This window comes from Stegastes partitus, unplaced genomic scaffold (assembly GCF_000690725.1).
Source record: "Stegastes partitus isolate 25-593 unplaced genomic scaffold, Stegastes_partitus-1.0.2 Scaffold239, whole genome shotgun sequence".
NCBI lineage: Eukaryota > Metazoa > Chordata > Actinopteri > Pomacentridae > Stegastes > Stegastes partitus.
Genome location: NW_007577970.1, coordinates 172,937 through 186,584, shown reverse-complemented (window position 1 = coordinate 186,584; position 13,648 = coordinate 172,937). Strand labels below are relative to the sequence as shown.

The following is a 13,648-nucleotide window of genomic DNA, read 5'->3' as shown; positions in this document are numbered from 1 at the left end:
TTCATCTAAAACACTCTGACTGCTGCCAATACCCAGGTTCTCTTTTATTGAGTTTTAATTAAATATTCAAGTGGCCTGTCAGTTTTAACTATTACAGATATTATCAGTCGCTCCCTGAATACAAACACACCAGCTGAGCCGAGGAACCTGGAACAGTGTAAATATAGTATAAAGATAGTTTTCTGTGTTTTTATACAGTAGTTACTGTACGCAGCATGTCACTCTACATAGTGTTCTGTTTTTTGTGCTTCATTTTATATATCAGTTCTAATGAATATTTGATCTATTTAACATGCAATACAATAAAAAACAGCAAAACAATGAAGTGTATTGAATTGATCATTTTACCACTTCCTGTATTTAGTTTTGTCGTATAATAATAATAATAATAATAATAATAATAATAATGGCCTATTTCACAAGGAGTTCATTACATAAAATAATATCACATGTACAGATTTACAACGACTTAATTTATTAATACTTACTTCAAATGTCAGATCATTTTTAATACAACCTACAACCTACATGACAGGAGATAAATAGGCTGCGTATTTATATCTGTGTAGTCGAATACACAATGTAAAAAAACGTCCTGACAAAAGTTAATCACAAACTTAAAAAAAAAAAATTTTAAAAAAGAGGTTAAACACCACATAAAGAAGAAAATCGAATCAAGTTTTATACTGATGCTTTCTTTAGAGCTGTAGTTTCCAAATAAAATAAGATTACTGTAAAAGATCATATAATTTGGAGCAAAAAACCAAAAAAAAGGGTATAAATGTAGACAGTCCTCTAACAATTAATTGTGAATATAACTTGGTTTAAGTCACAGAAGGTCAGCTGAATGAATCAATCGTGTACAGGCAACCATATAAATCAGCTCAAAAGTTTCCAATAATATATATAAAAATATATGTAATATTTCCATATGATCAAATAAAGACTGTTTGTACAGAAAATGTTCCCTCTACTTTGTAGGATAACATCTAAATTACGAGTTACTCCTAAATTTAATCAAAGCATAGAGCCAATAAAAGTTTTATTGAGTTATGTTTTGGGCTGAAATGGCAAAAAGTCACATTTCAGCTGGGAAAGAAACAGCTGTTGATGAAACTGTGCTGCTTTCAACTTCTATATAAAAAAAACACAAGTGTGTACAGTGTGTGTTTGGAGGGTTCTTGTTGTGTCGTCTTTATCTACTGATGAGAGAAAGTGTTCTACCTAAGACAGATTGGTTGTGTATTCTTAGTTATTGGATGTTTCTGTTTAAATTTGTACAAGTGATGTAGTTTGTGACCATTTTGATTGTTACCTTTAAGCTCTTAAACAACTGATTTATAAAGAAATGATGTGCTACATAGAAATCCTAAATAATACTGCTATTAAACATCATGCATCATTCACAACGTGTTCCCGTCAGCCTCCTTCTGCTTTTATTATGTCCCATCTGGCTGAAGACCTGAAGAGGAGGCAGCAGTGCACGTTTTACTCAAGTCACCATTAGCAGCTCACTTACAGACATCACCCACTCTCCCCCGCTCTGTCTCTGTCTCTTTGTTAGTCCTCGTAACATTTTGGTAAACACTTTTATCTGAGTCATATCTGCCTCCATTGTTCCACAGAGAAACCAAATAATTGCAAATAAAAAAAAAAAACCTCCCATCTTTGGTTTGCGGTCCAACTTCCGTCCTGTAATCTCTGAGTTCGGCCATTAAAGAGTCGCTCGTTCGGCGCTCTGACACGGCGTCTTTGAATCGGCGGAGATAAGGATTCTATTGGGGTCTATTATTCACAAGGAGTCAATCTGCTGCAGAGGAGGACAAAAGCACAAACTGTTCCCTGCTCTCTTTAGTGTGGCCATTATCAAAGCAAATAAACAAATGGCCAAACATGTAACCACCAGAGGCAAACTGCTCCCATTTTATGTGACTCATACGTCTTCAGCTGCTACCGGAGACTCTGTCAGAGGGACGACTTAAGGGAAGATCTACTGACTTTTCATCCATCACCTGGGCAGCACTTTGGGTTATGATCTTGAGCATTTTTAAGGCAGCATTTAGCTTAAAGCAAAGCCTTCCAGAGCTACGGTTTGATTGCATCTTTGGCAAATTGCGAAGTTGATAAACAGCTTTTTAAATGTGCAAAAAAAAAAAAAAGAAAAAGCAATCAAATGGCTCAAGTTTGCCTTCTAGATATTACATTCCTGCACAAATAATTCCCCGGTTTCATTATGTCATGTAATTGCTGGCTGGATCACACTCGGAAGCAGCGTTTTGTTTCCAAAGAAGAGCCGTATAGAATAAAAGGTTTAGGTTAAGCAGCAAGAATATTAGGCATTTTTCTAATTTCACAACTATTTTTGATTCATGATTTGGTTCATCACTGTGTGGAAAAATCACTGAGGGAGAGTGTTGAGATCAAAGAAGTGAGGCAAAGTCTTGACAGGCAAGATGGTAAAAACAGTTCAAAGGTTTGGCTGCTTTGTCCCTAAACATGGTTTTATGAATGTTGTGTGAATGTTTCCTACTTTGGTGCTTTAAAATCAGATAATTATTGGAGAGAAGTGGGAAAGTTTCATACTACTGGGGGTACAGTTTATTCTGTACTTGAATGCGAGAAAAAAATATTTAATGAGTGTTTTTATGATATTTGTGTTATATGTATGCGTATGGTTGCTTTTCTGAGGTTTTGGACTTATTTTTAAATCTTTGTAGAAGTCATAACTGGGCTGATCTGATCCTCCCAAACTGCCCTCCCATGGTTCAAAATGTCCTTCAAAACATAATTGCTTTTTTCAGTTTAGTAGTTTAGGAGACAAGGTTTAAACTGTAAAGGCAGCGAGTAAACTCAGTGATAGCAAGCGCCTCCTGTCTGACATTTTCATCCTTTTCAATAAAAATTAAAGTTGGAGCATAAATAAGCCCTTTCTGTTGCCTCTAAAAGTCCAATGGAAGGATTCTGGGGTAGAAAAAAAAAAACTATTACTGTGAAACAAAGCAGCAAGAATTCTGAGCAAACTGTGCACCGTGTCCAGCGTTTCTACTGCCTGATTGGTGAAAGACAAGCCAGAGCAGAGCAGCAGTGACGTTAGGCTGCTTTAATCTGTAGTGCAGTCAATGAAGAGCACACTATTTTGACTTCCAAGTCTTTATTTACAACATTTTGTGCACAAGAAGAAGTGGAAGCATCATGTAGGGGACGAAAGCAGTGTTTGGTATTATTTGTTATTATTTCCAGGCTGCACTGATTAAAGATACAGTTGTAAATATGGAGGAAATAACTTTTTCAAGGGCGATGTTGTTGGAATACTTTACAGTTATCATGAGTCAAGTCCCAGTAAAAACTGTCTTTTAACAGTCTTCCCTCATGGGAGTATCCTAGTAACGGAGTGAAAGGTCATACTGTACCTTGAACTTAGCTGAATGTCCCGGCCGCATGCCATTCACCTCAAACCGTCTCATACAGTCGTACTGGTACATACATTGATAGGTAGGGGATCCATCACTGCACCCCTCCTGCGCCCATAAACACAGTGTTGATGGGGGGCAGCGAGGACACCAGGTCCTGGACCTCTGAGGACGTCGCCACACGCTGCTGAGACAACAGAGCGTCCTGAGAGGTGAACGGAGAGGGAAGTCCAAACATGCAGGGAGCAGATCCTGACGAGGGGAGGGGATGATCTGAGGAGCAAGCAGCAGGTTTGTTACGTAAAGACTGTTCAGTGTTTAGACAAAACTCCTTTCTTAACTATTTACTCGCTAAATTAGCTGTTTGTTGTTGTTACATGGTATTTCAGTAAATTTACTCACGTATAAAGTTTAGGTACTTTATACCACCTTATACTATCACTCCACTTTGATTCAGCTTTTTCTGACTGCTACACATTTTTATTTATTTTTTTAATAGAAAATATTTGACAGGCTTTAGAAAATGTGATGTTTTATCAGTTAATGTCTAAAGTAATTTTAATGTAAAAATGCCTACTTCAGATGTCACGCTTTACTGCTTTTCATTTGTTTTTGATCAGGTTTCGCCGCTGAGAGTGAGCAATACAAGTATGAAACACATAGACGAGTGCACTTTGATACCAAAATGTCTGAAAATCACAGACTAAAAGATGGACTTTTGAAATGTTGTCGACATCCTGGTGTTTTCAAATCACAAGTGAGGGCTGGATCTGACTGAAACGTCCTGGACACAATGCACGCTCTAGTCTGACTGACCAGATGTAGACCTCGGGTATAAGCCTGTCATTGTCCACGCAGGTCATGTGACCTTCTCCTCCCCTTCTAATGACTACGTGTAATCTTTTTTTTTAAATCTTCCATGTCAGGCCTGGAGAATGGTCTGGCTATATGAGACTATGAGGTGTGTCAGAAAAGTTCCAGGACTGGTGTCACAAAGGATAGATTTCAAATCCAAACTACAAACTATGAGTGTGGCAGGACAAGTCGTGGCTGTTTCACCATGACAACGCGCCTGCTCACAATGCCCTGAACATCCCACAGTTCCTGGGTGAGAAGAACATCATCGTGCTGGATCAACCTCCCTACTCACCCCACCTGGCTCTGTGGGATTTTTTCCTCTTGCCCAAGCTCAAGGGGGTCATCAAGGGGACCCGCTTTGAAGACGTGGACGACATCAAGATGGCTGTGATGACAGAAGAATCCTTCCAGGAGTGCATGGCGATGTGGCAAAGACGGCTGGGGAAGTGCTTGGAAGGGGAACACTTGTAGTTTGTAGTTTGGATTTGAAATATATCTCTTGTGACACCAGTCCTGAAACTTTTCTGACACACCTCGTATTCAAACTCATACAACTTGACTTGGTATAAAGCACACCCTGCTTTATTGTGTATTTTACTCTAAATAGAACCATCATTTACCAAACAAACATCATGCTGTTTTAAAAATGACTTGAAACTAAAGATTGAGACATCAAACTCATGAGGTAAGTGTTTACTTCGGTAACAGATTAAGTATGAATTAAGGTTTTTCTCTCATAGGCTTCTATACAATCTGACTTTTTTCTGCAACCAAGGGAGTCGCCCCCTGCTGGCTGTTAGAAAGAATGCAGGTTTAAAGCTCTACCTACCAAGACTTCATTTGGTGAACTGTGTGGGACATAAAACCCATCCATTATCCATTATCTATACAGCGCTTAATCCTCATTAGGGTCGCGGGGGGGCTGGAGCCTATCCAAGCCGACTCAGGGTGAAGGCAGGGGACACCCTGGACAGGTCACCAGTCTATCACAGGGCCACACTTAGAGACAGACAACCAAGCACACTCACATTCACACCTACGGACAATTTAGAATCACCAATTAACCTCAACATGTTTTCGGACTGTGTGGGAGGAAGCCGGAGAACCCGGAGAGAATCCACGCTGCACGGGGAGAACATGCAAACTCCACGCAGAAAGATTCCGGTGCCCCCACCGGGACGCGAACCGGCAACCTTCTTGCTGCAGTGCTACCAACTGCGCCACCCTGCAGCCCGACATAAAACCTAATTTCATAATTTTAATATAATATTGTAGTCTGTCTTTTCCCCATAACTGAGATCAACAGCACACAACAACGTCAACACTTTGAGGTTTTCTGCCTGTGTTGGTCCTGGCTGCTCCCACCTGTGTTTCAGCACTCACCTGCTGTGGTTTCTGCCTCACTGAAAAACCCTCCTGTGGTTTTCCTTCCTGGTTCGTCCAGGATGTTGAGGGGATCGTGGACCTCAGAGTACGTTGAGGGGAAGGGACGCAGGCTGCCGACGCTGCTGATGACGGACACGTGCTGGTCAACCAGTGATGTCATGCGCTGGCTGTCCAGGTAGCTGCTGTTGCCGTAGTAACCTGTTGCAGGAGGAAAGTTTGGAGCTGGGTGTGTTTTCTGAAAATTACACGTTCATAATTTGGAGGTATTTGTTTTGCTCACATGGATTCCCAACCTTGGGATCAGAAGAGCTTAAGATGCTGAAAAAAATCTGAGGGGTCACTAGTCGGTATTCAGAACTCTTGATTTTTTAGATTTCAATCTTTGCACATCAGTCTACATTCTAAACACAGTGTAAGCATGCTTTTGCAAATTTATTACGCTAAGCTGCTCACACCTCATGTCGGCACTACAACACTGGATTCTACGGGGCACAATCCAAAATGCACCAAAGCACATGTTTAGAGCTTTCCCAAGAAATCAGTTTAGTGTTATTATACTTAAACAGAAGCAAACATTAGAGTCTATGTGTCGATTTTGTGTCAGCAGAAGTATACAGTATCTGTATAAAGACTTTTAAAGCAAAGGAAATCATAGGAAGTGTGTGTAATGTTTTCTGTATGTGAATGATTTTACATTTATGTCTCTGAAATAAGGACAATATGGTGTCTTTAGCAAAATTTGGGATACAGGTCAGAACTTAGAATAAAGCTAAGAACCGGCACAGTTTTAACATTCACATTACTGCCATAGCCGGAGAATCCTTACCGCTGTGTCCTGTGACAGAGTACGTCTGTCCCTGACACCCACCACCTGCAAGATTCAGTCCGGCCCCCACAAAGCTGAACCCCTCTGCTGAGTCCAGAATCTGGGCTGCCGTCTGAGGGTCCAACCCCTGTTCAGTCTGTACAGGTTCTGAACCTGAAGTGTAGCTGGATGTGGGCCGAACGGCAGAACTGTAAGGTGTCAGGGAGCAGTTGGTGCTGCTGGACGAGTGATGGACGGATGCAGGATGATGATTGTAGAACACGTCTTTGGGCAGGTGCTGGTCATTGAAGGAGGGGTACCGAGAGAGGTGGCAGGCCAGAGAGGAAGCCTGGGACTGAACCGAAGCCAGACACTGGTTCTGAGTCTGAGGCCTGAAACACAGAATAAAACTGATCTTCAGACAATGTGAGGGCGACACAAGACCTTTAGTTTAACTGTCAGATGGACTTGAACCATTTTCCAGAGCTGAAATCCAATAAGCCCATCGTGTCCCCTCAACTGCCTGCCTCAGAGCACACGGTGCCCCGACACCTACTCTGAAACTTGTGAATGGTGAGCTGACATGAGCCCCCACGTCCCTATTCCAGGCTGGGATTGTGTGATCAACTATTGGCTGGGTGCAGATTCTGCAGTCGTTATACATCCCTACCCTTAATGTGTGGTCATGAGCTTTGGCTAAAGACTGAAAAAGTGAGATTGTAGATACAAGCAGCTGAAATAAGTTTTCTCCACAAGGTATCTGGGCTTACTCCCTGAGACTGGGTGAGAAGTCGAAAACCCAGGAAGAGTTTAAAATTGACCTGAAGACTCAACTGAAGTGGTCACCTCCCTTTGCAGGTTGACCAGACACTCTCTCCCAGCAGGTGTAGGAGCAGCTGCAAATCTTAGAGGAGGAGCTGGAGGGAGATGCTGGAGGAATTCCCCCCCTGTCACTACTACAACCCTAAAATCAGCTGTTGTTTCAGAGAATGGAAGGATGGATGTAGGGAGATGGACCAAGTTTCCAGAGCAGCAGGATACAATAATCACGGTTTGACTGCTGCAGGTTTCTAAACGACAGTATTTCTGAATTTAAAAATAAAAACATGTAATAACTCATACATTAGTTTTGTTTTTTTTATGTTAATGGACAACATTTTCATTAAAAATGAGAAACTGCAAACATTAAATTGATTTTTTTTTGTAGAGAAACATTCTTGTCAAGTTGGAATAGTCAAAAAACACAATACTGTACAGGATACACTACATTTTTCTGGTGCAATCATTATTATAACTAATTAATTTGAGTTTTTAGTCACATACAGTGTAATAAATAAAATGTAAACTACCACACAAAATATAAATGCCTGTACAATGTTTTGTTTGAATAGGACAACAGGCAGGATACTTGGGGCCTCAAACAGAATCTAAATGATGCATCATATAGTGATGCAGTATTTCACATGGACCTCATTTGTTGCTTATGTCAACCATCACTGCTTTTTATGATTTCATAAAACAGCTAAAATAAATTGTTGGAGAAAAAAAAATTCAGCAACAATGGGACAAAATATTTACATTAATTTGAGTTATAGCCTTAGAAAATTCTATTAATAGTAATCGTCATCACTGCATCCTAAATGTGTTGGTGTACATAAAATCTAATAAAGGCATCTTTAGTGTCAGATCTGGGTAAAGGTCTCCCACCGTTTACTAAAACATAGTTATGTATCATGTTATGCTATGACATATAATAAAAGAAAGTGTGCGTAACAAACAGCGTAAACCATGGAGCTGACCTGAGAGCAGTCTGGTAGTTGGGGGTCGAGGAGCTGCTGGCTGGAGGAAAATAACCAGAGCTGGTCTGAGGTAAGCAGTGGTACAGGGTCTCCGGGTATGAAGAGCAGGGGCTGGGCTGGGTCATCGCGCTGAGAGAGGAGAGGCAGGAAGAGGAGCAGCTGGAGGACGAGGACGAGGATGTCAGGGGCCTCCCCGCCATGGGCCCCTGGTTGATGACGGAGCCTCGGTGCACCAGCGCTGCAGGAGAGATGGGGGGCGTCATGAGGGGGCCGCTGACCTGAGAGAAGTCCATCTGAGCACCTGAGTGTGGGTGAAGAGACACGACAGTCAGCAGCTGATATAAACACATGGGGACAGTTCCTTGGAGGCAAAAACACACATTGTGAGGATGGGATGAAGTTTTAGTGTCTAAACCTGACCAGACCTTGACTATAACATCGGTCCAGCATACAAGGCTGCTTGTATTTATTTAACAGTAGCTTCTAATAGTTTATCTGCTGTCATCAGGACGCTGGAAGAGACAGGCAGCTTATACGGTGGCTTGGCTGAAGGACTTCTCTCTTCCTCTCTCCCTGTATGTCGTCCTTGTCTTCCTCACTCTCCTGTCTGTGTGTTTGTTTCTTTTCCAATAAAAGGTATTAATGGTGTACTTGAGTTTTGCCTCTTGCTTGTTTGTCTGTCTTCTATTCAGGGTTGTGAAGCTCAGGAATGGATGTATTAGAAACCCTGGACACAGCACTGCCTCTCACACTTGCTGCTGTTTCTTCCCTGTACCCACTCCCGGTATTGCAACAAATAAATACGTGGTGAAGACTTAGTTTGTCCATTATTATAAGACTGCAGGAACTCACAGCAGGCACAAAGTGGTGGGAACACTGACAGGAATGGCCCGATAATAAAGCCTTTCAGTCTTCCTGTTTCCATTGTGGACAGCTTCAACCACAACAGCACAAAAACAACAACAACAAATAACAACAGTCGCAAACAGTAGTTCCTGGATGTAGCTCCAGCTATATGAGCACAGAGGAAATAGAGCAATGGAGGGTTTGTTATGTTAGCATAAATGGCACATTTTACATTGTTGAATATGATGTTGGAGAGAAGAAGACTACTATGTGAGGACACTGAGAGAACAGACCAGACACCACTTGTTGTCGTATCTGAGTTTAACCAATCATACAGCAGTTTGTCAGGTTGGCTCAGAAGTACCTGCCCAGGCAAAGGGACTATTTTCTCCACTGAAAATGGCCCTGAAAGAAGTTCTAACCTTCTCAGTATCCACCGCAGCAGTCTGAGCTATTTGACCTGGACGTCCTGATCCGTCGCCATTTCCTCTTAATAAGGATTTTCCAGGGCAGAGGGGATAAAAGGTCCCTCCAGTGTAACCTGGTGTGCCCTGCAGCCTCCTCCTAGTCGGACAGACCTGGAATACCTCCTTAAAGAGCCGTCCAGTTGGAATCCTTGACTGCTCCTCCCAACATGAAGGAGATGCAGTTCTGCTCTGAGCGCCCTCATAATGTCTGAACTCCTCACCTTGATCCCTGCAGAGGAACTTCATTATAGTCACCTGTATCTACAATCTCTTTCTTTCAGTCAGTAGCCAGAGCCCGTAACCATAAGTAAAGAAAGAAACATAGCTGGACTGATAACGAGATGCTGGTACAGTATCTACATGACTACAGACACAGTCCCAAATCACCTCTCAGTTTCTCCATCTCGTCGATCTCCAGTCGTAAACCCTTAAACTCTTTTATGTGGGGCAGCTCCTCACCTGCATGAGGCAATCTACCATTTTCTGTTGGAGCATCAGACTTGGTGTTGCTGACACTTCACTCTCAGCTGCAAACAGCTCCACTGTGAGCTGAAGGTAGTAGCTCGATGAAGCTGGTAATATCCGGTCATGTGTAATCCCCAGGAGGCAGGCGACCAGCACTCATACACCAGACAAGAAACTTTCAACCAAGTGAGAGGGAGTCCAGGATCCAAGTCCACCTTACACATCCATGGGCTCAGGTACCTATTTGGTGACACCTGGAAGTTGCTTTTCATCTTCCTGGATGCATATTCTTCATTTATGTTTACAACATCTCAATAATGTCATCTTGATTGTCCTGTAATTGACCTGTTTCTAATGTTCTTTACACATGACATCTATGCTTGATTCCTAAAGTTTTAAAATTGAGACGGTAAAGACTGAGGCGGTGTCAAGCTGACTTGACTTTTCTCAGTTTGGTTGGAACAACTGACCTGCACAGAGCCTCAACCTCTAACAGCTTTAGGATGAACTGGAACACACTGTAGCGAAGATGTTCATTTTGTCCTCAAAGTACAAGTAGACTTAAGAATTTCTTTGTAATAGGACAATGGTATAAAGGTACAAAGGTACAGCTAGCAACTTCATACCATTGTCCTATTACAAAGAAATTCTTAAGTCTACTCGAACTGGAACATAGACGGCAGCCAAACTTCAGAATCCAACATGGATGTCTGACCTCTCTGATGGTCATGACTTAGAACATATGGATGCAATGTTTGGGTGTCCGAATACGTTTTTGTCATGTTGTGTCGGCACTTAAGGCTTCAGAAAATCTGTTCTCATGGTCAGAGAAAACAACATATCAGAGTTCCCACGAAAAAGCAAGATTGCTGTTTATGTGGAGACTTAATTCTAAAAACGTAACAAGGAAAAATGTTCAGACTTCAGATTTTTTATTGCTTCTGTCATCTGAAATGATTTATCTCTGCATAACATTTCACTGATACACTATTTTCAGGGCATTAAATCAGAGTCTTTTTAAAATAGCCACATCTAAGACAGTGATATGGGTTGTTATCAGCGTTTAATAATTATTATCTTAACTCTGACAGTTTTACCTTTAAGCTCTTATCTCGGTCATTATAAGAACTCGCCATACTTGCTGGATCTTGATTTTTCAGAACAGTCTAGGCTATCTAGATGTTTATATTAGCCTTTATTAAGGACAACAAATTATGTAATTGTTATTGTCACTATAAAATGCTGACAGTAGCGATATCTGTTCATATTTGCATTGGGGAGAATTTCTGGAACCTTGCAAAACCTTGGTGCCTCATGGAAATAAATGTCCTATCTTATTTATTTTGACCACAATCTTGGAATCATTGCAATAAAAAGCAATTGTTTCAGGCAAAGTGCCATGTAGCATCAGCCGTATGTTGGAGACAGTGCAGAAATCTTCAAAACCAGATGCCTCAATAGCATTTTGGAGCAAAGAAACAAAGGGCATTAGGAAGGGCAGGTTCTGCTGCTCATTTTGCTATGCGGTGCTTTGTGAAATAATCAGGACTGATTCAAGAACTCTGAAAATGATTGAGGATATTAGTGAAGATATAAGGTTACATTGCAGAAGTTGTATCTGTCTTCATATCATCTGTAAATATGGAATAAGCACAATTACAAAGCTTTAGTTCTGCTCTTTCTTGAGATGTGAGTTCCATACCATACAGGGACGAGTTCATGAATTATTCAAACAGGAGGAATGCATGTGAAGAGCTGTACGTAGGTTGTAACTATGATTAAATTTGATATAAATTCAGTGTCATTTTTCTCACAGACGAGCAATTAGCTTTGTTGGACGTTTGCATGTGGTTTTAATAGATATGCGCTACACCTTGCTACAAAAAAACTTTCATTCAGTCGACAAGAAGGGATGTGTGTTTGCCAAGTGCATCAGTAGGGTTTTAAGGTTGAAGAGATCAGATTTTAGAGGGTAAAGTGTTGAGGTGTGAGACCACTTCTGAAATGTAGCTGCTCTCCTTTTACCTGAAACTGTGAACCCAGAAGGGTCGGTCCCCTGGTAGAGAACAGTTTTTGCTTCCAGGATTTGCTGCTGATTGGTGGACAGAGACATGTAGACGTGTTCTCCCAGAGACTCGTTCTTCACTGATTGGTCGGTGGCAGCCGTGGCTTTGTTGCGATTGGCTAAGAAGCAGGAACTGGGCGAGGCCATAAACGCTGCTTTACTGGCATCTGAAACACGACGGAGACAAACACAGCGTCGCGTAATACTGTGAGTGTTTGAGTTTCTCCATAAAAGCAGTTGTGTTGACGTTGATTTATTGTCGTTGTAGGACTCATTACATGCTATATGAGGATGTAGTGTAAACAAACACCTAAATTAACATTAATCAGTTCTTCCAATTATGTAAGGTGGGTAATTTTAATCACAATCAATCTGAAGTTCAGCCACTTTCTTGTATTTTTCATTTGCACTTTTATTTCCCTTATAAACAGACTTTACTATTCTCATCCTACAAAGTTTGTCATCATCTGCAGCTACATTTAGATGACCTTTACCACTACCTTGATCTTAAATCCTAAACAGACAGTGGACCTGCAGAGAGTTAATTCTGGATGTCTGACAGCAGCTGAGCTTCTCTTTGTGTGTTGTGATGTTGATACCTGCATTTTTCATGTATTTGTCCAGCAGGTTCTGCAGATCCTGCTCCTTGTCATTGTTGAACTGAGTCTCCAGAGCCAAGAGGATGTACTCGTCTAACAGCATCCTGATCAGATGGAAGGAACCTGTCAATGCCAAAATGCAGAATAAATGATAACAGCGTGGGTCAAGAACGACTTTATCACACCTGCAGAAAACCTCTGTGATTCCAGCTGAGCTCCCACTCTGTGATTTCTCTGTATCTGCCCTTTGACCTTTAGGACTAAACAGCTCTTTGTTTGACCTGCGGGGTCGCAGGTTTGTGTTTGAGCTCCAGTGGGACTTAAGAGAGAGAGGGACCCGCCAAATGGTCAGTGTTTATTCACGCACACGTAATCTGTGTGCATGTGTTTGAACAGAGAGCACGCGACCCACAGATAAGACTTTGTGTAATCAAGGAGAGTCTGGCCATTACAATTTATGATACTATTGTAGCAATCTGCTCCGAGCTCGCTTGTATTAGACCTGAGTGTGTGTGTGTGTGTGTGTGTGTGTGTGTGTGTGTGTGTGTGTGTGTGTTTTCTGATGGAAAAGAAAGGAACGCAAATTAATTAGCTGGGCAGAAGTTAAAAATATCACTAAACAATACAAAACAGTGTGTATGTTGGCACTGTGTTTGCTGTGTAGCTTTTATAAATGATGATCTAATATTGCCTGACTGTCGGTGATGCAGTGAAATCTGTTGGAGCTACAGTACTTGGAGCAGATTTCCTGTAAGCCTCCTTTGCTGTATTTGACTTGAAAAGTGTCTATGAAATCAGGATTTGTCACCTAAAATGTCTGACGCCTTCATTCTTGTCAATGACGGTGGTTTACAGTTACAGCAATATTGTAATAACAAATGAAGATTTGCAGGTCTTACAATTTCACACAATGTGTCATCATGTATACTGTGTTATGTAGAGCACTGG

The 13,648-nt window shown here is 41.4% G+C and overlaps 1 protein-coding gene across 1 annotated transcript in view; it reads right to left on the bottom strand.

The window, feature by feature from the left end:
• Positions 1-3,504: 3,504 nt before the first annotated feature.
• rfx6 (regulatory factor X, 6) overlaps positions 3,505-13,648 on the bottom strand; it is a 21,929-nt gene continuing 11,785 nt past the window's right edge. The window contains exons 15-20 of the mRNA XM_008281610.1: positions 12,701-12,823; positions 12,062-12,268; positions 8,259-8,559; positions 6,481-6,851; positions 5,652-5,852; positions 3,505-3,683 (exon numbers count right to left, since the gene is read on the bottom strand). Coding sequence (XP_008279832.1) covers positions 3,505-3,683; positions 5,652-5,852; positions 6,481-6,851; positions 8,259-8,559; positions 12,062-12,268; positions 12,701-12,823 — 1,382 coding nt within the window. The remainder of the gene's footprint in view (positions 3,684-5,651; positions 5,853-6,480; positions 6,852-8,258; positions 8,560-12,061; positions 12,269-12,700; positions 12,824-13,648) is intronic.